The 24,264-nt window shown below is 35.6% G+C and overlaps 3 protein-coding genes across 3 annotated transcripts; 1 reads left to right on the top strand and 2 right to left on the bottom strand.

The window, feature by feature from the left end:
• Window positions 1-324: 324 nt before the first annotated feature.
• Window positions 325-5,322, bottom strand: LOC120001305 (putative methyltransferase C9orf114). The gene is made up of 11 exons (XM_038849561.1): window positions 4,985-5,322; window positions 4,743-4,790; window positions 4,344-4,520; window positions 4,163-4,229; window positions 3,185-3,249; window positions 2,948-3,026; window positions 1,812-1,930; window positions 1,639-1,718; window positions 1,383-1,452; window positions 822-899; window positions 325-738 (listed from the first exon to the last, which is right to left on the bottom strand). Exons 1-11 carry the CDS (start codon window positions 5,183-5,185, stop codon window positions 667-669), a joined length of 1,056 nt encoding a protein of 351 aa, XP_038705489.1. The 5' UTR covers window positions 5,186-5,322; the 3' UTR covers window positions 325-666.
• A 928-nt stretch (window positions 5,323-6,250) lies between these two features.
• On the bottom strand, window positions 6,251-13,150 carry LOC120011485 (protein phosphatase 2C 70-like). Its single transcript, XM_038862646.1, has 13 exons — window positions 12,918-13,150; window positions 11,205-11,394; window positions 10,885-11,085; window positions 10,602-10,777; window positions 10,343-10,501; window positions 9,334-9,477; window positions 9,177-9,238; window positions 8,531-8,669; window positions 7,869-7,963; window positions 7,130-7,245; window positions 6,922-7,051; window positions 6,578-6,632; window positions 6,251-6,471 (listed from the first exon to the last, which is right to left on the bottom strand). Exons 1-13 carry the CDS (start codon window positions 13,122-13,124, stop codon window positions 6,310-6,312), a joined length of 1,836 nt encoding a protein of 611 aa, XP_038718574.1. The 5' UTR covers window positions 13,125-13,150; the 3' UTR covers window positions 6,251-6,309.
• A 2,718-nt stretch (window positions 13,151-15,868) lies between these two features.
• LOC119990368 (protein FANTASTIC FOUR 3-like) lies at window positions 15,869-23,985 on the top strand. Its single transcript, XM_038836283.1, has 5 exons — window positions 15,869-16,005; window positions 16,951-17,000; window positions 17,834-17,986; window positions 21,798-21,869; window positions 22,704-23,985. Exon 5 carries the CDS (start codon window positions 22,707-22,709, stop codon window positions 23,862-23,864), a length of 1,158 nt encoding a protein of 385 aa, XP_038692211.1. The 5' UTR covers window positions 15,869-16,005; window positions 16,951-17,000; window positions 17,834-17,986; window positions 21,798-21,869; window positions 22,704-22,706; the 3' UTR covers window positions 23,865-23,985.
• Window positions 23,986-24,264: the final 279 nt, after the last annotated feature.

Here is a 24,264-nt window from a genome sequence, read left to right as displayed (position 1 = left end):
ATAAGAACGGGCCATGCCAGGCCCTGCCCGGTAAAATAATTTGTCACGGTAACTAGAGAAAGACGCTCGATAGAGGTAGAGTTGTGGAGAGAGATTGATACAAATTTGTTTGGAATTTGGTCTATAAATGTTGACTGCCAGATAAGTAGACATAACTGGTTTTTTTTTTTTTCGGCTTTGTTTTTTTTTAAAATAAGAGAGGGGATTCGAACCCTGATCACTAAGGTAATACACAAACTATCTTTACCACTCTAATTAGTGGTTTGGTGGTTTGGTGTCCGGCTTTGGTCTTTGTGCTCTTTCTTTCTTGTGATTCTTTCCTCATAAAAGAAATGAATAAAGCAAATTTTATCACGAAATTTCAGCTTGAAGTCTTGAACTAGAAAAGGGATAGAGAAGGAAAATCTTTACGAAGGCCTCAAGAATAAAGACCTCAATAACAATCTCAAAGTCTACCAACCTGCAACTTTAAAAGTTCAGCTACAGGGGAGGCCAAACTAGTTCTTGAACCCCATCTTTTCAATATTAAAACCGACCGGCTGCATTACCTTTTGCTCCTTCAGTCTTTCCTGTGAAGAGTCAGGTTCCTGCAAACTGAATTCTGAAACGAGGACCGGAATCGCCAAAGCTCAGAGAGCTTCGAGGTTCTTTCACTTCAGGTAAAGTTTACGGCTCAGCTCTTTGCAATGCACGTTTAATTGGTTCTTGGAAATACTGAAGAGAGATAAAAATTGCTTCCTGCTTGCAAACACACATGTTAGAAAAATACTTGAATACTTAGGGGGCAATGGAGAAATTAAATTCGAACAAGAAAGACGTACCTCTGTTCTTATTGTTCGACTTCCTTGATTGGGGCATGTGTTCACATATGACATAAATACCTCCTGCCCATTCTTTCCCTGGAAAAGACATGACACGACTCCATTATCAACTACAGAAGCTATAACTCCAATATCCGTTGAGCTTAAAAATCAAAAGATGTGGAACAGTGGAAATGTTTTTAGCAATTACAGAGTTTCCAATTTAAACCATGGTCAAGCAGAAGCACATAACATACTATTATCGGACAAAGATATGTAAATATGGTTGATTCAATCTGCAGACAATCACAGGTGGAAGTACATTTTTGAGAACAATATACTGAAGATTTTGATTTTCAAAAGGCAACCAAATTTCTAGGCAAACCTACGCAAGTAGTTCACGTAAATAATGTTTATTTGCTAGGAAGAAAGGAGCAATTAAAGCCCCTTATCCACAGAGTTATCCCCTTTTTGTAAGAGTCAAAGGAAGGAACAGCATATAGAATGGATCTGAGGCAGTCATTTCCTCCACAGTAACAAGATTCTATATAAAGAATATATTTTGTGTCAACGATACAACACCTTTAAATTACGGTCCTCTTCAATGCTCTCTTCCAACCCAGCAAGACCACCAAAAGCGATCAGTAGATGCCTAACAAGTCAAAATAGAACAACTGAACAGGTACCATGAAAGTGTAGGATCATATAATTATAAACTCATTATTCTGCTACTTTGGACCCAAAAATTATCTTTACTTAGCTTAAGGATGAGAGATATGGAAAAGTGATAGTGCAAAGATAAAGTTATACACAAAAGTACTCAAATAGAACATCATACCTGAAAGTGGGTAAACTAAACTCAGATGAATTAACAATGGATCCATGCTCAGAGGTGCCAATCAAATTGTCATAGCCACCCTGTTATATACTAGATTTTGAAATAGGTCTTCTGAGGAAATTAGAAAACCAGAAAGCCAGCCGGAAGATACAATATTGTTGAAGTTCAAATACCTTATATGGACAAGCATTAAATACTGAACTGAGAGTAGGAGCATATCGAACTTTATAACCCCAATATATCCCCACTTTCTCTCGAGGTTCAGAGGAAGAAACAACCTGGCGTGGTAAGTCTAGAAATAACAAGCAAAACTTCATTTAAGAATGAAAGTTATATCTGCTTCCACAATGCAGTGTTGTAAATTGTAATTGTGGAGAGTACCCTACAATTACAGATGCCCCGTTAATGGACGTGTCATACCATTATGAGATGGAAAAGACAGTTCAATTTAGGATAAAAGAACCCTATTCCAGAAATAACTAAGAAAATTATCTATTTTGATTTTCAACACTCATTATGTATATTTCTATCACATAACATCATTGAGCTGAAACAGTGAGTGCATGATCATTATTCTAATTTGATGCAACAACGTGTGGGATTTAAAAAGGCTGAAATTCTGCCAATGAAACAGATGCAATGAAAGCACTAATGCCAAACAGACCAAGCCAGAAACCCATCTCATCTATAACTGTTTGACCAAAGTTCCAATAAATATAAGACTAGTGGCCTACATTTGCAAGAAAATCCAAATGAAAAGGTAATTTATAGGTGATAAAGGAATGCAAAGGAAAGTGGATTTCTAGATTAAATGACGGAAACAGAAATGGGGAAATATAATTTGTTAGGAGTAAATGCTTTGATGATGACAATGATAACCAATAAAAAAAACTCACTGTTTATTCAAACAGATAATAAAGATGACCCAAACCAAGTTACTAACCATTATGCATACACTAAAGCAAGCTGTTAACAATAGGTGTACAGGTATATTCCTTATGACATGGTATTACTAATCAGACAATTCGAATTGAAAATGAATAACTACAAATCATTGTGTTTCAACTAAGCCGTTTAGACAACAATTTTACCATGAAAATTTGGCAGAGCGAGGTGAAAAACTGGAGAAAATAATCTCGCTATAAATGTTTTTCCCAAGAAGAATATTTTTCCCCAAACACAAAGGCAAAACTGGTCATTTTTTGTTAATTTAAAATTGTCCATGACAGTACCATATACATGCTTGAGAATTCATAAACAACTTAGACTATATCCCAACTAATACAATAAAAATGTTACACCTATTTACCAGAATCCAAATTGCGGTTAGTTCCCATAGCCACAGTCACTCGTATTCCAGGTTCAAGCACTTGATCAATAACAACAGCCTGCATAATGTCAGAATGCAGCAAAAAATTAGATCGTGCTCAGCATTGAAGAAAGAAAACATGATAACATCAAGGGTCAAAACCATGTGGGAACAACGAAGTATAAATTATAAGTGAAAAGGTTGGGCCAATCAAAGTTTTACAGCATATGGCCTTACCTTAGTTAAGCCTACATCAACTAGCGTCCCGACAGAGTTTGGAGCTCTTTCTTTTAGTGTGACACCTGAAATTTATCCAATTTTATTACGAAGCCAGTAATAGTTCAACTAAAAAGAGCCACAAAAATGAAAACAAAACAAACAAAGACAAATATATTGTGAAAATGTGAACTAACCAGTACCGAAAGAGTTATCCAAACATGTAGCAAATTTCATCATCAAGGCCTTTTTTGAAGATGAATTGTTTCAGTTTCTAATTCCTTTTCACAGGTAAATATTCAGAAATGCAATAATTATCCCAGCTGTCAAGGAAGAAAACTAGAGAATGCAACTTCCAATGCAATATCATATATCTCCCAATCTAGACCATTTCAGATCTCTGTAACCACTACATGTATTTTCATCCAGATAGCGGACTAAGGCAGGTGCTACAATCTACAAAGTGAGTGTCACTGACATAAATGCTACAAATTCTCAATTGAAAAGGTCAAAATTTCAAATAGCAAGCTAGTACAACCAATCTTCATGAGAAGTATCAAAAGGTAAGTAGTATTTGCTATTTGTTCCGATATAATATATATTTAAACTTCTGGAGTGAAATTGAAGGGTCAAAAATTCAAAGCATCACCTACACATCCAATTTTCTAAAGGTAATTCATTGTCGCTGTTTGTTTCACAAGCTAAATCTAACTATAAACTTCTGGAGAAAAATTTCTCTGAATTCACTCCGACCAGGCTTGTGACAGTAATCACACATAGATGTGCAGGTTTTGATTGGTAAGATACTTTTATTGGAGCAGATTGTTATTTCAAGAGAATTAGAAACATCTTGAAAGGAACAAATAGTTAGCAAAAAGCTTCATTTGCCAAATGCTGCAAGAAAAGAGTTAAGATGTATAATTCAAGTAATGCCGAGCAGACGTAGCATATATACTAAAACACTTTAAAAGTCACAGGAAAAATAGATGAGATTCCTACCATCTCGATACTGAGCCCACTCATGCTTGCGCAGATGATGTGGAGCATCAAGAGGCGGCAACATACCCTGTGAAAGTCATGAGTAAGAATGTACACACCTCTTGCCAACAAAAGTTACAAATTACAAGGTTAAGAAGGATTCAGGCATTCTAAATGAAACAAAAATAAGAAGGGTACACACCACAAATCTCAAGTTATTATGCCTTGGGAAGAGAGCCTTTCGTAGATATTGTGGTGTCTCAAGATATTGCAATATCCTTATAAGAAAAGCAGCACCACTTTCATTGTCATCGGAATTATCACCAGTTGCAACACGAGAATCATTCGACCCATTACTCTTATTTTCAAACACTACCACCTGTGCACAAATTTCTCAAAATAGTCATGAAAACCATCAATTCCTATTTAACAACACATCTCAGACTTCCACAACTACAAAAGCAAATAAAACAAAACATCAGACCAACTGATCTTGATTAAAACGTGTATAATGTTTTAAAAAAAAAGGATCAACACAGCTACTGGCTTACGTTAACTGAACTACAAATGACCACTCGTTGAAGGTAAGCAAGATAAATACCTCATCTATTCGGAAAATGGTTACAGCACGAGCTATCTGACCAGCCAACTGTATACGAACATTCGATGATATAGAAATACTTACTAAAACACATAAAAAAAATTACCAAAAGAAAAACTCACAGTGAAACCAAATGAAAAGTGAAGTAGAAGATTAAGAAACGCGGAATTTGCAACAGTTGGAAATTTTCCTTTCCAATATTCCCTAGCATCCAAATAGGGTACTGTAAATAAGTGAAGTACCCGAGTAGCGAGTTCCAGGGACTGCGCGTTGTCGATGATGGAACCAGGAACGGCTACGCTGACGGTAGGTTTCTCCTGCTCCAAATCGTTCTTCTCTTCGTCTCTCTTCTTCTTTTTCTTCTTATGCTTCTTAAGAGAGTCGCCATTGACGACCCCCAAATCTGGCTCCTCTTCTAGTTCGGCTCTGTTTTTCTTTCCCATCTATGTAGTCAAAATCAAAATGGTTCAGGGTTTTAGTCGAAAGCCGATTTATCTTTTAACGAGGCGCTTTGCAGGGTATCAATATTGATCTCCTGGAGCGCGGAGAGCCGGTGGTCCGTTGGCGCTTGGCACATTATTACTTTTCAATTGTTCTCTTTTATATGGAAACTTAATACTGTCAAAACTCTATCTAGCTGGATGACCCAATTTGTATGGCCGGATTAAATCAACTTCGAATGAAAGTTATATATCTGAAATTTGAATTCAAATATAAATTTTATCTGGGTCCAAACACATAAATCTTGTCCAATTTAATTGTCCGGACCCTAACGCGGATTAAGTTATTATCCAATTTACTTGGCTGGATAAGTTATTATCCAATTTACTTGTCTGGATTTAAACTAATTCAGATGTGATCAATTAAGTATGTCCTAAATCCAATTCGGAGAATTACATTTTTTTAGAGTTAAAGGAGATTTGATTGAGTGGCGATTACTAGCGATTCCGGCTTCATACAGACGAGTTACAACCTACAATCTGAACTGAGGATGGGTTTTTAAAGTTAGCTCACCCTCGCGGGATCGCGACCCTTTGTCCCGTCCATTGTCCATAGTAGCATGTCGCCCAAGACATAAGGGGCATGATGACTTGACGTCATCCTCACCTTCCTCCGGCTTATCACCGGTAGGAGCTTAACGGAGAGTTTAGTACTTAGTAGGGTATGATTGAGAGGGGAATTCAGCTCTACTATCCCAAACTATTCCATATTTGACCCTTTTTTTTAAACCTAGATTTGGGACGGGGTTCATAGACTTTTCTAACTCTTCTTCCTGTGACACCAACATTCCACACTTGCAGCAACCTCGTTTGCTGAGCAGCCTCAAAGCAACCATAGTTCACGCAGAGAACCGCATCACCAGACACCAGTGACACGGTGGGCAGCTATGCACTGGCGCACATTAAGGCACCTTCCATCAAAAACAAATCATAATTTGTTCATGGAAATATCCATTTGACAAGAGGCAACTAAGGAAAGGTAACATAGAGGAATGGATGGCAAAAGAATTGAAAAGGTAAAATCAAATTCTATCAAAACTTTATGTGCTAATAGCTTATAATTCATATTAACAATCAACTTTACAAGAGGATAACCCTGATGTCATGTCGAAGTCTAAGAAAATTATGGAGGTGTTATCCTTTGTTCGCAGTGTTCTAGCCTCACTTAACAATATATTAGCAATCTTCTTTGCTGAATATTCATCGTCTTTAGAGTATCTCTCCTTCGTCTGTACAGATCAAATTTCAAAAAAGTTAGCCGAGATTTCATAGAAAAAAAGGAATAAGAAAAAAGCCATGGACTTTGGAAGAGCTCAAAACAAATATTGTGGAAACCTGAACAACAAGCTGAATTGCTTTCCTCATGCTCATGACATCCCAGAAACCATCACTGCAATTTTTACAGAACACGGCATTACATTTTTATTAAGTTAAGCCCAGATAAAATTGGTAAAAAAATTAAAAAGAAAGAATACTAATATTCAGACTCTAGCTTTGATCCTCTAAGCAATTTAACAAGCCAAATCAGGAAAAATCAAAGTATCAACCATCAAGAGACGAGCCCCAAGTCAAGCAGGAGAATAAAAGAAATAGTCAAAATGACATATATGCTATCTATCCAACACAAGTATCATTACCCTAAGTTTCAGGAAAAAAAACTCAATCGGAAGCAATATCACCTTGCCAATAGTGCACAGGCACTGCTGGCTTGATCTATATGCACGGCTTGACTTATATAAGGCTCAGAACTAAACCGGGCATCTTGTTGTTTCAGAAATTTGTCTCCAAGCATCCTACCAAGATTCAGGCCTGGAAACAAGGTGAAAGAGTGCATATCAACATTCTATTACATTATATTAACAAATCAAATATAGTAGTTTTACATACCGCAAAGACGGGTTTCCCCATCTTTTAATGGTTCTCCTATTTCACTGATTCGTAGCCTTTCAGAGTAACTTGTAATTCTATGGTCTTCAGTCATCTTAATCTGCCTCCCGTGAACACTGAAAAATCATTTCCAGTTTTGAATATGATATTAAAGGGTGTCAAAAAAAGAAACTCTTATTCAATCGAATAAAAACTTAAAACAGCCATCACCAAACATTTATTCTAGAACTTCATGAAATTCAAACATGGAACAAGCTCATAAGCACAAGACAACGTGTTTGGCATACAAGACAACACCACTGTCAATAGAAACTATAGAAGTTATACAGTAATTACTATTTGCCTTTTAAAACCTGGTTAAGGGTTTTATTGCCAACCAGTATTCACATGCTTTATCATTATAAAGTACTAGACATCGAACCTTTTTTCCCCCCTGAAGATTAGCCTAACAAGTTGAAATCAGCTCTTCCTACGTCATACGGGGAATAGGCCCATTATAACACAGCCGTAATAACAATGCGAGGGGAAACAGTATTACACTGAAAGTTAAGTAATATTGTATAGCAGCATAATTAGCAAGCCTGTGAAAAAGAGTAACACCAACAGACCGCTAGTGCATCATCAGGATGCCAACCTGTGACCCGATATAGACTCCACATATTATAATTTTCAATAGTATAAATATGCTCCGACAATCCTATGGATGATGGCATCTCTACATAAAATGACAAAAACATACTTCATTACACAAGCTGAGTCCCCAACATTTGCGCATTGCACAAAGAAATTATCATCACCATCAGTCCATACCAGAAGCACTGTCGCAGTACAACCCTGCAAGGAATTTAATATTAAAACTGGCAAAGTATACCCTATTAATTACTTTAGCTGAAAGAAGATAACTATACCCAGAAAGAAGCAAAATAATAAGCAGGCTAACTACACGAGATATCAACTGGTTTGCATAATCACTTGAAATTGCTAAAAGTTGCCACAATTTTTCTTTTCCGAATGTTAAAATCAGCCACTACTACTTTTTCCCGTTCAAAAGAAGCCTCTCAAATTTTTAAGAGTTAAGCCCCACTACTTCTATTATTATGTCAAAAGGAGCCACTCAAAAGAGCTTGTTTAGTGCAAAATAGTAAGAAAGCTTATTTTAAAAGAAAAAAGAGAGTTGGGGGCTCATTTGACTTATGTCTTAAGTACAGGGGATTTTGGTGTACTTATCCAAAAAAAACAGAGCAAAAGATAAACGTCATGGATAAGAAGCATATAACCTAGTTGAGTATTTATAACAGAAAAAAGTAACTAAGATGCACACATCAAATAATTTGATCACAAAGGCAAACATGAGAGATGGATAGGGTAGTGAACAAACACTGTAAGAGAGTAAGGCAAGACCTCATAATGGTGATGGTTCATTGAAGCTTCTGTTTCACAAAATGCATGCCTAAGAACATCCGAAGCGTCACATTGTGATAAAACCCTCTCCCTTTTAAGTGTATCCGACAGAAGTCTAGCAACAACCTCAGGGAAGGTTCTGGAGAATTAATTTTTAAACAAATAATTACAAATAACCACTGGAGCCAAGAATAATACCACAATTCCATGATGAGGAAGAAAAGAAAAAAGAGAAGAGAAGAGAAGGTAGCAAGGATCACATATCAATTTTACCTATCCTGAAAGCCACAATCAAATGCATAACTAGGGAGAAACCGGGGAAATAAAAAAGAAGATCATTGCATGTCACGGACTAACGGTAATAATGCAGAAGAATTAAAAGGTTCCATTAGTGCCTCATATTTGCAATAATCAACATGGAATCTAGTTAGGTCTGACCAGTCAAATCTAAAGACCTCATGAAAACACACTTTGCTTCATCATAAAAAAATTCAAAGCAGTGGTACAAACTAGAGATTCTATGCTAAATTCAAATTCCGAAGTTTCACTTTGAAATTTAAACTTAAGGACAATATAGAAGTTGTCAACAAAATATTTCACAATCATTGGAAAGACAGCACCTAATAATAAGACAAAGAAAACTGACTTGCTAGCAGATTTGGCAGCCTCTGCTCCGCCATGCCCATCACAGATACCAAAAAGTCCAAACTGCAGGGCAGAAAATTGGGTTGGTCAGCTCTCTGGCTCTCTCCCGTAAAAAACCCTAATTTCCCACTTGAAAGCAAGGCCAACAGTTCTTATACCTGGTTAACACCTGGCAGGGGCCACTGATAGTAGCAAACATCTTCCATAGGAAGCTTCTTTCCTCCTCGACGCACAGCCATTGGATCTGATGCAATACCAACTTCAAAAGGGATCTGGCACTCAGATTGAGATGTAATATGAACCTGCCACAGACATGAAACAGACATAGGACAACAATCAAAAGAAATGGTGGATGTGATTTTAATGATACATTAGAGGATGAAAAAACATATATACTCTTTGACAAGGTCGCCACATGAGCAATTAAGAGTAGAAAATATGTTATAAAGAAAAAGGTGAACAATCAAGTTTTAAAACACAATATATAATTTCCAAGCGAAATTTAAAGAGACTATTTGCAAAAACTAATCAGGATCAACTAATTTTCCATCAACAAGTGGTTTTCGCATGAATGACTTTTTCACTTTAGATTAATCTTTGTGGGTCCTCAAGCATAGTTATATAACAAAATAGTGGAGATTCAAAATAAGCACGCAGAGAATTTTCAACAGGAAAAAGGTAACTCAAAGGTATATTTAAGACTTGAAGTATTTCCACATCACAAAAACAATTTCTTTAGTTTGGAGACTCCTTGAAGAATGCACGCAGAAAATGTATCATCTATTCATAAAAAAGTTGATCCTACTGACACATACAAACTAGAAATTGCTACACATAAAATATGAAAACGCATAAAAAATTGTATCTTGGAGGCCATAAATTCATGAACATAAAAGAAACATACATTGTCAGAATCATGATAATCTCATTAAATTTCAAGAGTGAGTGAGTGACATCAGACTTCATCAAGATAACTACTGAGAGGGGGAAATGTCAACCTAAAATTTACTAAAATGCAAGAACTCTGTAATTTTAAAAATGTCCACAGTATCCCAATACAGAAAATTCAGTTCATGAGTTATATTCCAATATATCATGTGCATCATAGATTTGCCCCAAATCCATCACTATCCAACAGAAGCATAAGTTTGAGACACTCATACTTACATGTATATTTGAAGTTGTACCAAGAGTTATAATGTCCCCACTTGCAAGCTCAACTGGGTCACCCCACCGTCTGCTTTCAGGGCTATGATGGTTGATTGGTTGGGAATTTAGAAGTGTCCCATTCAGGCTGCCTATGTCTACCAGCTCCCATTTCATTTTCTGAAATCAAATATAAGCATATGAAGAAGATCATTTCACCAAAAATACGCAAAACACAACTCAATTGCAAATATAAGTTGTACAATTATGAAGAGATTACATTTGAATTCCAATTTATCATTGCATGCTTCCCAGAAACCTCTGAGTCTTTCAACAACAAGTCGCTTGGAGAAACCCTTCCTAGGGTCAAAGTTTGACCAGAAGCACTCGTTGACTGTGAACAGCAACGCAATCCACGAGACGGACCAGAGATGACATCCAGAGAGAGATAACTTCCTGCAGTTCTAACAGAAAAATATGATCACATGTTTTCCACATTCAATCAATTAACAAAATGTTAAAAGAATTTATCTCTCCAGATGAGTGAAAGAAAAAGAAATTACTTTGATCTGTGACAACCTTGGGCACAAACTCTCGAAATACATTATTTTCCAAACCAAAATTCAACTTAGGGCTTTGATTTTCCTTTCTATCATGCTTTGGTACTTCAATTGTGTGGTCTGTCACCAATGGACGTTTCAGTGTCTGGCCAACCAAAACATCCTCATATGGGTCTGCACTCTCATCTAGTGCCAAGCTATCACCTGAATGAAACCATGAAAAGAAAACCTTATAAATATAATCAAAGAAAATAAAATATTACAGTGTAACTGCAAAAGAAAATTTTCTTTTGATATTAATTGAAGAGCATAAAATAAAATACCTTGAGTCAAATGGGAAGGCGAAGCAGAAATCCTCTGCTTATGAATGAGACCTTGTGTTCGGGGTGAACGCAAAAGCCCCTCATTTTGAAAACATGCTCCTTCAATGTCGTAATTTCTTGTTGTTTCAGTACTTCGGTCCCGGGGAAGATTGACATCATCTGAAACAAGGGGTCTCTCTAAATCGCCAACCTATACATGAAGAAAACAAAAGTTGAGAAGTGAGAATTACAGGGGAGTAACGAATATCTGTCTGCACAGACATATGAGGTGCCACGTTATAGTATTTGACATTAGAAAAAAGATATGAAATCATCCCATCTTAAGTTACCAAATCATAAATGCATAGCTATTATATATACCAATTACCATCATCAACAACTTTGTCAAACAGTTAGGGGTCGGGTACATAAATCTTAAGAGAAACTAATTAGAATTCACTATGTGGATTCTCTTTAGCCATTGGCTCCTATCATTTTTATGTGAGAATGTGTGTTATGAAAAAATCGCATTTAAGGTTTGTTACAGTGAAATCAACTTATCGTACATTAAACTGCCAATCCCTAAAGGACACTTCTATTTTTGTTCTTGAATAGGAATGACAATTACATGTCATATAGAAACAACACTTTTTTTGGAGAACAGAAACAACACTTACGTTGTACAACAGTTTTTTTCTCTATATTAGAATAGTCATACATGAACATGCAAATCGTGCTTAATGTGTATCGTGATTATCCAGGAATTTGGCTACTGTCCATATAGTATATATATTAAACGAAATTTAAATAAAAGTTGAAAATATATTGGTAAGTTCCTCGGAATGACATAACTAACTTAAAAAATGAAACAGATGGATTTCCCTAAATTACAAAGATGTCACACTATACCTTTGACCCAGTTTCAAACCACTTGTGTTAAACACCAGATCTCTGATCATTTGAATTTAGAGAAATTGAAAAGCATAAGCTTCAATCTGTAATATGACCAGTTCATTCACGCAGAAGTGCAAAATAAACAATGCCACCCAAAAACTCCATTCATTTCGGAAGTAATAAAACATTAAAACCCTAAAGAATCAAGGGAATAAAATCCAAACTATGTAAAAATATTTGACCATATGCATGAGTAGATATACTGTGATCAAGTGCATTGAAAACCAGAAATCCCACGCATCAATAGAACTAAAGTCTTTCATCAACCCTCATGTCCATAGTAAATAGTGGATAAAACTATAACACTAGCATCAATCACACAGTATCTCTCAGTACTGATCACCAAAAAGGCAAAAACCATAATCCACAAACATTTCTCCAAACTTCCATCTCAACCCTTCAAGCACCTTAACACCAAATATTCATACATACCAACTCCTATATGGAAAAGGTGCTATAAAACCTTAACCCAACACCAGTCACATTAGATGATTTTTAATACTCAATTAGCTCCAAAAAGTTAGATAAAATAAAAAAAAGAACCCTCACGATCACTATGGCTTTGTTCTACGATCAAAGATAACTAAAATACGCATGCTATAAGACGAAATCAATGTCAAATCAGCCGTTACAAATCCCAACCTATCCTTTCTCACAATCTCTTTCTATTATCGGCCACCTAACAAAACAGCGCATTCATCAAAATTTGGAATAAAATAGACCGAAAAACCCGATCAATCAAATACCTAAATGGTGAAAGGGGTTGAGAAGTGAGAGAACCTGAGGGGGAGAGGGAGAGGAGGAGGAGAAGAAGCGCCATGGTTTGCAGGCGAGGAGAATGATGATGAGGATCACAAGCAACATAATGATGAGAACACCGACAATGCTCTCTAGCATCGCCATCGTCGTCGCGCACTCTCTCTCTTCTGAGAGATTATCCGATTGGGTCCTCACTCGCGAGAACCTCGCTTTGAAATGGTCGCACATACATCCTCTCCATTTTTATTTTTCCGGAAACTATACACATTTCATAAAAAATCACATAATAAATCTGTATTTTTTCTTCTAATTATAATAAATCTATATTATTTTTTTTAACCCACAACCACTTGTTATTTAGACATCTTATATGAATATAAATTTAGACGTCAAATCGACACACATAGAAGTTTCCTAGAATGACATGATAAGTTTGGTCAAATCTCACGATAAAGATATTGCTTCGAGTGAGAATCTAATCAACGTGTACAAAAATTCCCCACAAAAACAAAATAAATTAGGTCAAAACGTACGATAGGCCTATTATTGCAAATGGGAATCAACATAATAAATCTAAATTGTATTGCATAGAATACATCTCCAGACGCACAATGATGTACAACATAGTAGGTTGTCTCATTTGTGTGCATGCGTCTGTTTATGTGTATGTCTCCAAATTCCTTGATGTTGAAGAGGATGCTGGATTTGGGGCGGGGTTTGTGGGTTTCAATCATATGGGCTTAGTGACTGGGCTGGGCTCAATGATAAAATGGGCCTACCAGATTGGGCAGTTCTCATTGCGGTTTATGGTGTATAGAATCCCTTATTTTATATTGGGACTTTTGGAGGTCGGTACACTAGATTATACTTAATTGTAAAAAAGTACAATCACTAAAACATCCTTTTAAAAAAGTACACTGGGATCATCTTTTACCAAAATAACCTCAAATTTGATTTTCTCTCTCCACGAATTGTGATAAAATAGTGATACTTTTAAATAGAAGATCCAATTTAGTATTCAATTTATATATTTTGGTCATAAAATGATGATATAAATGTTAGAATGTAAATTTGATTGCATTATATGCCTTTCTAGTTCAATTATATCATTTTAGTGGATTTTTGGTGTTGGTGATACTATAGTGATACATCTCTGCAGCTGTAAATATTTTTCCAAAACGAGCAAGAGATGTACAAACCAAGAAAAGAAAAGTAATTAGGAAGAAGAAGTATGCATATTGGTTCAATTGTATCATTTTAATGAATTTTTGGTGTTCGTGATACTATAGTGATACATCTCTGCACTTGTAAATGTTTTTCCAAAACGAACAAGAGAGGTAACCAAGAAAAGAAGATCAAGAAAGGAAAAGTAATTAGGAAGATGAAGTATGCATACTAGTTTCATTGTATCATTTTAGTGGTTTTTTGGTGTTGGTGATACTATGGTGATACTATAGTGATACTATATTGATACATCTTTGCAAAAAACGAACCAGCGTCCAGATCTGCAAAAAAACAAAGCACAGCCCAGATTGAACAACGAAGCATAGTCCAGATCTATCAAAAACAAGGCAGAGCAACTCGACGCAGTCCAAATTGAGCAACGACGAAGAAGGTGATGAAGAGAGAAGAAACTCGACCAAAAACGGAGAAGAAGGCAACGAAGAACAAATTCAGATCGAGAAGAAGAAGAAGAAGGAGGAGAGAAAGAAGGAGATAACTTTTAGTAGAGAAGAAGGAGGGAAAGAGATGACACACTAGAGTTGGATAGTTGGAGGGAGAAGAAGAAGGAGAAGAAGAAGAAGAAGGAGGAGGAGAGTATTGTAGGTATAAACTAAAAAATATCTTAAGTAAGATGACCAAATTACCCTTAAATTGTACTTTTTTACAATTTTAAAAATGTTCATGACCTTTTTACAATTAAGTTGTCTAAAGTGCTCTTACTGCCAATTGTCCGTTTTATATTATTACGTCTATATCGTTTCTAGGGTTTTCCTAAATGCATGTGTCTGGTTAATTAAAAAGGTTAAATTGGTATTTTTGCATGCCAAACCTTGAAACCTAAAGACATGTATAGATTTCAAATGTAATAAAATTATTTGTCACAAAACAAAAAATCTGAAGGTATAACTTACAAGTATACTCAATTGTACAATAAAATGATTCAACTACTAACGAGAGGTGACTCGGTTGACAATCAATTGAGTTAGACTTTTCATAATATTTTAGCATTCTCTATTCATATCAAAGCGATGATTAGAAAAATATTAAGGTACCTATGTAAAACATATAGACAAAATGTGTAACGAAATCATCCATCAAGAAAATATATTTAAAGAAAATCAAAAAGAGTTTAATAATCAACTAATAATCGATTAATAATATGTGGCAATTTAATTTCCAAATCGACCTACCGAGTTGGCGCTTGAGTGCAAACACAAATTGTTTTGAATTAATCTTCTTAGATCCAAAATTGATTGGGACATTTTTGCTCTATGTCATGAAGAAATTTGTGATTTTACAATAATGAATAGGAGGAGGAGAACAAAGTGTTAGAGATTCATTGTATATAATATATATGCACCTACTTAATTGTAATATAGATATATAAGGTAATAACTTTATTAGATATAATAACATTATGAAAAATCTATACATATAGTACTATTTATTAATAGGATTATGTAACATTAAATAGATGTGAATGATTTTGGCAATTCATTAAAACAATTTCTCTTTTTATATGCAATAAATGCTCTACATAATTGAGAAAGTTAAATAAGGCAGGAAAATAAAAGATAAAAATCAAATTCGTGAATAGAACAAAAATGAGGAGTCAGTGTTTGTAATTTTGGAAACCTCGAGGGGGCTTAATCTAATACGCATGACATTTGGGCGGAATTTGTAATTTATCCCAATTAAAGACTCTTATCACTGGTGGTTTCAAAATCAAAGCTAAAGTTATGCGCGCGATTGCAGTCGCGGTCTCTCTCCGACTCTCTCTGGCGAAATTTGCCATTGAACGAGAATGCGAAAATGATATTTGCGATCGATCTCGAAGTGACGATCCTGTGATCCTCTGATGCCCTCTAGGCTTTCGATTGCTTATGTAAGTGAATTTGATTTATTTTTTCAATTCTTTGATTAAGTTTATCTGTGTTGTTCTCTTTGATCCTCGATTGGAAGTTTAATTGATCGCGATGACCTAATTTTTTATAGTTTGCAGCGATTGATCTTTGTTGTAGACTTTGAATTACTTTATGTGCACGCATGACTGGGAAATTGTGGTGTTTTAGTGCAGCAAATTGTGTTTTCCACGTTTTATTAGGGAAGAATTAGACACAACAAACATTAGGGTTACTGTAAGTTCATTCACAATGAGTTTAATGTTCTGATGCTTGAGTGTTAACAAGTTAAGGCTAGTCCTGTACAAAAAACCTGTGGTGACCAACAACGACAATGTTAAACTAATTGGCACAATCATTCTGCTGAAAATTAATAGTTTATATGCAGGACATCTTGTCTTTTCGGTAGTGAGTGGAATTGAAATGATGCCATTCATCCAGGCTATCTTTTCTCAACTATACGTGTTCTGTGCTTAAAATTTGATAAACACGTTAATGTTAATGTGATACATCGCCATTGCCCTTTCACTTGATAATACTATCAACAACTTGCTTTATTTATAGATTTTAAATACAGACAGAAGTGTTTCAAATGCATCTTTTTACAGTGTAATTCTAAAACGAAGTATTAACAGTTTTTATTGCCGTCTCTCAAGCTTGATGCACACCATTTGAATATTTATCGCTCGCTAACACATTTTAATTAATTAATCTACATTCTCTGGATAAAGGATTATCTTTTCACAGTGTGTTCTGCATGTAAAAAAAAATGAATTATAGCAAGAGCGATCGTATCAACAGACGTCTTTTTCTACTTTCAAAAAAAATACATACTTGTAGTTAGAATTATATACTTTGTGATTTTCAACTATTTCAAATGGCTGTAAATTAATATATGTTATTTCCTTATCTTGACAACATGTGATCAGAAATGATGGCCATAGTTGCAGCCACAAAATCTTTCTTCATACAGAGTATGGTATGTACATATGTATTGCTCTGGTTTTATGTCTCTGAGGTTTTGCATGATATCAGGATTAAGCTTTAGTTATATGTTGTGATGATATGTGACATAATTGTGCTAATTTACTCCTATGATGCATAATTTGTCCAATATAGCTCCTTCCTGTGGTATATATTTTCCTAGTTATCATATTATGGTAATAAAATGTGATAATTAAAACCTGGAGATTATTATTAAAGCTGATATCTATGTGTTCAGATGTTTTCTTCTCTGCATCATATGGTTCAAATGTTCTCCGGGAAATTGTCATGTTATATTGTTCCATGAGTTGATTCTTCCATGAGTCATATGGTCATTTCATTTAGTCTATGTCACTTCATAAAGACAGTTTATATTGTATTTATTTGTAATACAGTTTGCGGAGGATGGAATATTCAACTAATATTCCAGTAGGGTAATTGTGCTCTGATTGACATATTTCAGAACACGCTATTTTAATCCTTACTCTGAGAACATTGTTTCATGCGGTCATGCCTCAATGATTCTGAAATGAATATAGACATTCTAATGTGTATTTTCAATTCCTAGTGTTAGGTAAATAAGTTTAATCAACTGACTTTTGCATCATAGTGACCTCTACATGGTGCTGGGTAAGTGAGAGAGACTTTTTTCTCTTCTTCTTTTTTGCTGATTCGCAACTTTGGTCTAATCTTCGTGTTTTTATCTTATCTCATTTCCGATGCCATTCAATACTTATTTATCTTGTTTGTGATACCGTTTACTAGTTTCACTGTACATTCACACCATAAGAGTCATATCAGTAACACTCTTTGATCGGCAACCACCAGTTTTTCATAGGTCGTAGCAAAGGACCTTTCACGTTGGGGGCAAGGAAATGAGTCATGGCCCTTGGCTCTTAGTAGAGAATCTGGTTATCCCGCCTGGCAGCATTTTCTTGAAACTTCACCGACAAGTCTCATTAATCATTCATATCAGTGGCTGTAAGTTTCCTAAACTAGTCCATAACATATTATTCCCTTTGTCTACCTGCTTTTATCGTTAGTACAATTATTCCGAGATGGCACCATTATATATTTGTCTAAATAGTACAATCGGAATATTACTAGTTGGTTGGATAAATGCAGAAACTCTCAACACCGTCATGCAATGCATTGAAAAGTCTAGGTTATTTGTTATAAAAAAAAAGAAAGTAAAAGTAGCTCAGACCCAAATTTTAATTAATATACATAAAGCTACTTTCAACTTGTGACACTTACGTTGTTTTGTCCATGAGCTCGTTGCAAGTGCTTGTCTTTACCTTCTACATATTTTTTTTTTTTCATGTTTACTGTCTACTTAGTGAAAAGATATATGACCATTGGTTGCATGACATGTTTGCATGGATTACGTAGGTTCCTTTTAGCTTGTCTCTATTCTTCTTTTTGAGTTAATAAACATAACGTTATTAAAAATAATGGAAGAGAAAGGTGGCACTAACGTACGTGGGTCAAAAAGGTCAGGAGAGTGCTTTGTTTAGGTGCTTGTGTAAGCACTGAGCTGGATTCGCTTGTCTTTCTCAACAAAGTCTTTATAAAATAAGAATTATATATTATGAAAAAAAATCAAAGCGCTAACTTTGGCCTTCAGCTAAGGCCAAGGGTACATGACGCATTCCACTTAAAGATTCTCCATTACTTAATCAAACAAAATTTGATGGACTCTAAATGCAAATTTGACTCTCCTTCTCTAAGTGGTAAGGGCTTAAACAAAGCATAAATAGACACATTCTTATGTGAATTTTTATTCTTCCTCTCTCTCTCACGTATGCACACACAAGACACATCCTTCTCTAGGAGCCAAAATTCGTAATAGTCTCAAATCCAACCTAATGACTCTCTAAGCCTAGATGTTAATAGGCTCACAGGCCTCATTGGGCTCTACAGGCCCAAAGCGAACAATATTGTTGGTGTGTATGGGGTGTGGATTTACAACATGGTATCGGAGTAATTCGGTCTAGTTGGACATGACATCTACTCCACTTGTTGGATCTGACATAACTCAACCCACAAGTACGGGGGAGTATTGTCTCACATCGAAAGATGTATGGACTAATGTCTTATTTATAAAGACAAACTCACTCCTTAACCATCAACAAGACATTTTCCTAGGTTCATGTGAGTTGGGCTTAGTCCACTTGCTTGGGCTTAAACCATCAACAAGACATTTTCCTAGGTTCATGTGAGTTGGGCTTAGTCCACTTGCTTGGGCTTAAAGAGTGGGCTTAAGAGAAACAAAGTCGTGCGGGCTCGATGTATCAACGAGAATCGAATAACTCAAATCGGACAATATATTGTTGATGTGTATGTAGAGTGTGGATTTACAACAAATTTTGGCCATATATCAATTTTGAGGTGGGGCACGTGCCCACCCTGGTCCTCAGCTGGCTACGCCTCTGGACATCACCCCCTGTGTCAAGCGCGCTTAGGTCTGTCATTCTCTTCTCTTTGGCTGATGGCTGGTGGCCCCATCAACACATCACCAATTATAGATCCGACCGTCTGCACCTTCCCATCTCTGGTGTAGACAATTATGGTAAAGTCACTGATAAATGAAAAGATTAAAAAAAAAAAAAAGCTTTTTGTTCCATGAAAGGTTTGTAGCCACTAAAGTTGGTGTCTTTATTTAGGAAATTGTAGTGGAGCTTTTTGGAATGATGAGGACCACATGCGTTTGGTAGGACTTCCATAACTAGATATTAGGGTGGTGGAAACAGTAGTTTGGTTCTATACCTCTCTTCATGTTGCACCCTTAAACTCACATTGTTTAATTTGTGAGATGTGTTGATGTGGTTTTGCTTGTTCAATTGTAAGGTTTTTTTTTTCCCAATGTTTCAGTTTGATTAAATAATTGGAATTGTCGAATATGTCCCTTCTTCAGAACTGACTTTGCTAATACAACAAGTTATATATCCTCTTGCGCTGGCTGATGTTTTGGTTTTGTCAATATGGAAGGCACGATTTGATAGAAAAAGTAAAATAAATTCGACAGAGTTTTCTTTTGAAATTAATTCTTTTGTGATGTTAACATTGTTAAGTTTTCCATGCATTGTGGTAATTTATCAACCTGAAGATACAAATTGACGGGAGGGGGAAAGCCGCCCCTAAGAAAAGGACTGCAGAAGTTAATTTATGGCTTTAATAAAATAGGAAATTCCTATATATAATGCTAAGCTATGCTAGAGCTATAGCTTTGAGAATAGGGGAGCTAGCTATCTCTGGCCATAAAACAGAGGTGTTAATCAACCCCAACTTGTTTTTAAGGAATCTTGCTTAAACCTGATGGTACGGACAGATTGAAAAATTTCCAGTATCTTTAATTAATGATTTTTTTTTTCCAGTTAGGATCTTAAATAGCATAATACTTCCTTAGCTTGCGACTAATTTTGTATCTATTCCTTCTATTTCTTCTTTGACCAGGTAATATCCACTGCTTCTTCTTGGATGCCAGTGTATGATGTTAACTACAATAATAAATTTTTGTTTACTAGACAGAGAAATTAGGACTAGAAAATAAATTAATGTAAGAGTCAATTCCCACTGGCTGCTTGTCAAAAGCCGGCTACATTAAGAGTCGTCGTAGTTAATTATGACTATAAAAGTTTTTATCTGTTCTGAGATATCCTAAAACAGCATTAGGTGGAACATCATACATAGAATACGCAACTCTCTTCCATTACATACAATCATGTGTGGAGAGAGGCTAATTCTGTAGCTGATATTCTTGCAAAACAGGGGGCTCTAAGGAGTGACATGTTTGTAGCTTGGTTAGATTGATTGCTTTGGTGTTTTAGGGCTCTGTTATACTTGGTTGTATTGCTTTTGTGTCATGCTTATCAATAAAATCAATCATTCTATCAAAAAAAATACATAGAATACGCTTTTGATTTTCTTATGTCTATCTGTTTTGGTTTTTGATCAATTGAACTACTCTGAACACATGCATGATAATTTGACTGGACAAGTCATGATCCGTTTTGCTATTTATATTAAATAGGTATATTTGATATAAATGCCAAGCAACACATTTAGAAGTAGAAAATGTATATTGTACTAGTTCATGCATTATCATCGTAATGCATGTGTATGACACAGTAAAGCAACGTGGGAAAGACATGGCACGGTACAAGGTACATGTTCTGATGTTCGATGCCAACTTCTTTCTTTTCCTGTAATAGAGAACTTGTGAATCTTTCCCACAAGCTCGCTCAGGTGGAGAGTGATCAGTCCTAGCATAAACTTTTGTAATTTAGGGTAGGTATTTTGTTGTCTATCCACATGCCTCAGGTTTCTGCAAATGCGCTTCTTCTTTACTTTAATTTCTATCTTTTATGAGGTAGAGGTCACCTAGCCGACAAACAAAAGGTTTTCTATGTGGAGGATCACCCCTTTCTTTTTCAAGCAACTTTAACATTTATGCTGATGCATAAGTTGTCCGTACAACCAGCATGGCTGGACTAGTTTTTGGGGTTGATGGGAGGCCACACACCAAAGACAGAAATAATGATGTTAACATAAACCAACTTAATCAATTAAAATATTCATTGATGTTGTTGTAGTAGATTATAATCGTTATATATATACATATGTATACATTGGATGTAAATACAGGTTGGATTATTCATATATTCATCAATCATCCCATGTGTTGTGATTGTACTAATATATATATGTTGTATCTATGAAATCTAACATGAGTTGTGATTTACAGTACCATGATTATGTTTGAATACAAACTTGAAATGTTTCATTGCAGGCCATGACAGGTGGGACTCTCCATGACCTTGCCATGCTTTGAATCCGCCGTGGGGCATAGTGCTGTCTGCTGGTTTGCTCTCCTAACTCAAATTTTTTCCCTTAAAAGACATAATCATTGGTTGATCCATGAAAGGATGCATATGCATTCTCTTAACTATTATCAACCCAAAAACCCAAAATTGACACACATTTTTGGAATTTATAATAGATTGTGTGAGGAGAATTTATTTAGTGATTTATTGGGGTAGTCGGTGTTTAGAACAAAGAACATAGAGAATTTAGTCAAATCGCGTGTCTTTGGGTGGCATGAGTGTTGTGCTTTCATGTAACATCTCTGCATAGAAATTTCAAAGTTTATGGCTGGTGTTTTTATTAGTATTATTCCTTTTCAAGCAATCAATGTAGGTTTTGACTCTCTAGACTATTATAATTATAATGCGTTTATTATAGATACAAATAAGCATTTTCTTTTTTGATTAGCTGAAGAAAAAAATAAAGGAAAACCAAGGTGAGGTATACAATCACTATCAGAGAATCTAGGAATATATGGGAGAATCCTTTATTTCTATGGGCATTTGTTGCCTTTCTATTGGAAGGGAAAGAAAAAAGGCAATAGTGGATTTGGTAATTTTGAAGCAAATGATAAAAACCCATCTGTCCTTCTCTATGACTAAATCCATATCATGTCCACATAAAAGTACATGTACATCCATTCTATGCAGACTCAATTTATGTCCATGTAAGAAATTAAGAAGGAATTTTCGCTGATATACCAATTCTAGAAAAATAAAAAAAATTAAGTTAAGAACAACAATGTTGTATGGTAGATTCAGATTTTCTTTTCTTTTCTCATCTACTTTTATTTTTTATTATTTTTAAAATTTTTCTTTATGGCTTTTTGCAGTGTATGACTGTATGGCACATCTATGATGGTAGAATTCAAGTGGTGTTAAAAGGCTCCCCCACGTCGGTCACTTTTGGGGACTACAAATTAACATCCCATCCCTCACTTATCCCTCATGTTCAGCCTCCTCTTCCTTCCTCTCCCTCCTCCTCCACAACCACCACTACCAGAAACTGTGCACATAGCCACATACAAAGCAAGAACATCTTCATTGTGAGTCCTCTGTTTCTACTCTGTTTTTCCTCTGTATCTATGGCCACAATTGTATGTCAAGGTTTACAGTCATGCCTTGAGTCTCAGCTTGTAGAGTCAAGAACATTGAGACTAAAACTATCTTCACCAAAAACCCACTTTCCTCAACCTATTGAATTGGCCTTAAAACCCTTTTTCATAGACTACAACACCAAAGAAGTTGGACAGAAATGTCAAGCGTCAAGTCCTGACTATGGTGGATGGAACTTCATTCAACCTCTCTCTGATACCTCCAAAAGCTCAAACGAAGAACCAGAGGTAGAGAAACCATATTCCCCTCCTCAGATTAAGCGCACACTTTGCGATAAGAGCTTGGAATTGTGTACTGAAAATTTAGGCAGTGAGACTGGCAGTGAAGACTGCATTTTCTCAATGTCTTCATCAGACTCAAAAGCTGGATATTCTCCTACAAGGGAGCAAAAAAAACCTCGTCAAGTTAGGAGTTCTAGGAAAGGAAATTCTCAGAGCTTTCCACCTCCCTTGACAACGATGAGCGGTTCAGAATCTATCCAACTTAGACCCCGCAGAGAAGATGGACGGCTGATAATCGAAGCCATCAAGTCCCCTTCAACATACAATTATTTTCAGGTCGACAGAAGCCATGGCCGCCTTAGACTAACCTTATTCAAAGACTCTTCTCGTTCTTCTTCTAGTTTTGACTTCTTGAATGATGCAGACAATGAAGAAATTGAAGAAGAGTTTGAAAATGACAAGAATAATGAATTAGTAGCAGAGGAGGGTGGTGTTGAGGAGGAAAAGGAGGAGATGGATGGAAATAGAATCAATGTTGGTGATGAAATGGGAAGTGAAAAGATTAATCAAAGGCCAAGTAGGTGCAAAGAAGGTGAAGAAGAGAAGAAGAATGGATTGTTAAATTGGGAGCCCCCTTGTTGGGTGGCCACATCTTAAAGTTCTGTTTTGGATCTCTCTTAATTTTTAGTTTGTCCTTGTTCTTTTTTTAGCCCTAGTCAAGTACCATCTTTTGTTCTCTCTCTCAGTCTCTCTTGTGAGTTCCCATGCTCTGGGAAAAAAAAAAAAAAAAACCTTGTATGTTTTGGTATGATATGGTTACTTAAATTAGCACTCTTTATGTCTTTATTTCTTTTCTGGGTAATAGTGAAATTTGATTTTATTGCACAACCACTCTACTCTAATTAGGGTGTCGGTTCTATTTTTATTCGATTTTTAAGGAAATGAAAGAAATATGAATAAATATCAAATAAAAAGAGAAAATAGCTCATGATTGACTCCAATCACATCCCAATAAAATTGATAAAAATCCATAATAAATATATTATTTTATCACAAT

The sequence above is a fragment of the Tripterygium wilfordii genome, chromosome 1 (genome assembly GCF_013401445.1).
Source record: "Tripterygium wilfordii isolate XIE 37 chromosome 1, ASM1340144v1, whole genome shotgun sequence".
Taxonomy (NCBI): domain Eukaryota; kingdom Viridiplantae; phylum Streptophyta; class Magnoliopsida; order Celastrales; family Celastraceae; genus Tripterygium; species Tripterygium wilfordii.
This window is presented reverse-complemented; position numbering and strand designations above follow the sequence as displayed.

Bases quoted from the DNA above. Each gene is read 5' to 3' on its own strand.
- LOC120001305 (XM_038849561.1), bottom strand. From the start codon at position 5,185: ATGGGAAAGAAAAACAGAGCCGAACTAGAAGAGGAGCCAGATTTGGGG. The intron at 900-1,382 runs GTGTTGTATCGT...TGTCTTTTCCAG, and splicing joins AAGAGGACCGTAATTTAAAG to GGAAAGAATGGGCAGGAGGT. The intron at 739-821 runs GTACGTCTTTCT...GTTTGCAAGCAG, and splicing joins GTCGAACAATAAGAACAGAG to GAAGCAATTTTTATCTCTCT.
- LOC120011485 (XM_038862646.1), bottom strand. From the start codon at position 13,124: ATGTGCGACCATTTCAAAGCGAGGTTCTCGCGAGTGAGGACCCAATCG. The intron at 8,670-9,176 runs GTCAGTTTTCTT...TTAATTCTCCAG, and splicing joins GCTGCCAAATCTGCTAGCAA to AACCTTCCCTGAGGTTGTTG. The intron at 6,472-6,577 runs GTTTCCACAATA...TGATCTGTACAG, and splicing joins CAATTCAGCTTGTTGTTCAG to ACGAAGGAGAGATACTCTAA.
- LOC119990368 (XM_038836283.1), top strand. From the start codon at position 22,707: ATGACTGTATGGCACATCTATGATGGTAGAATTCAAGTGGTGTTAAAA.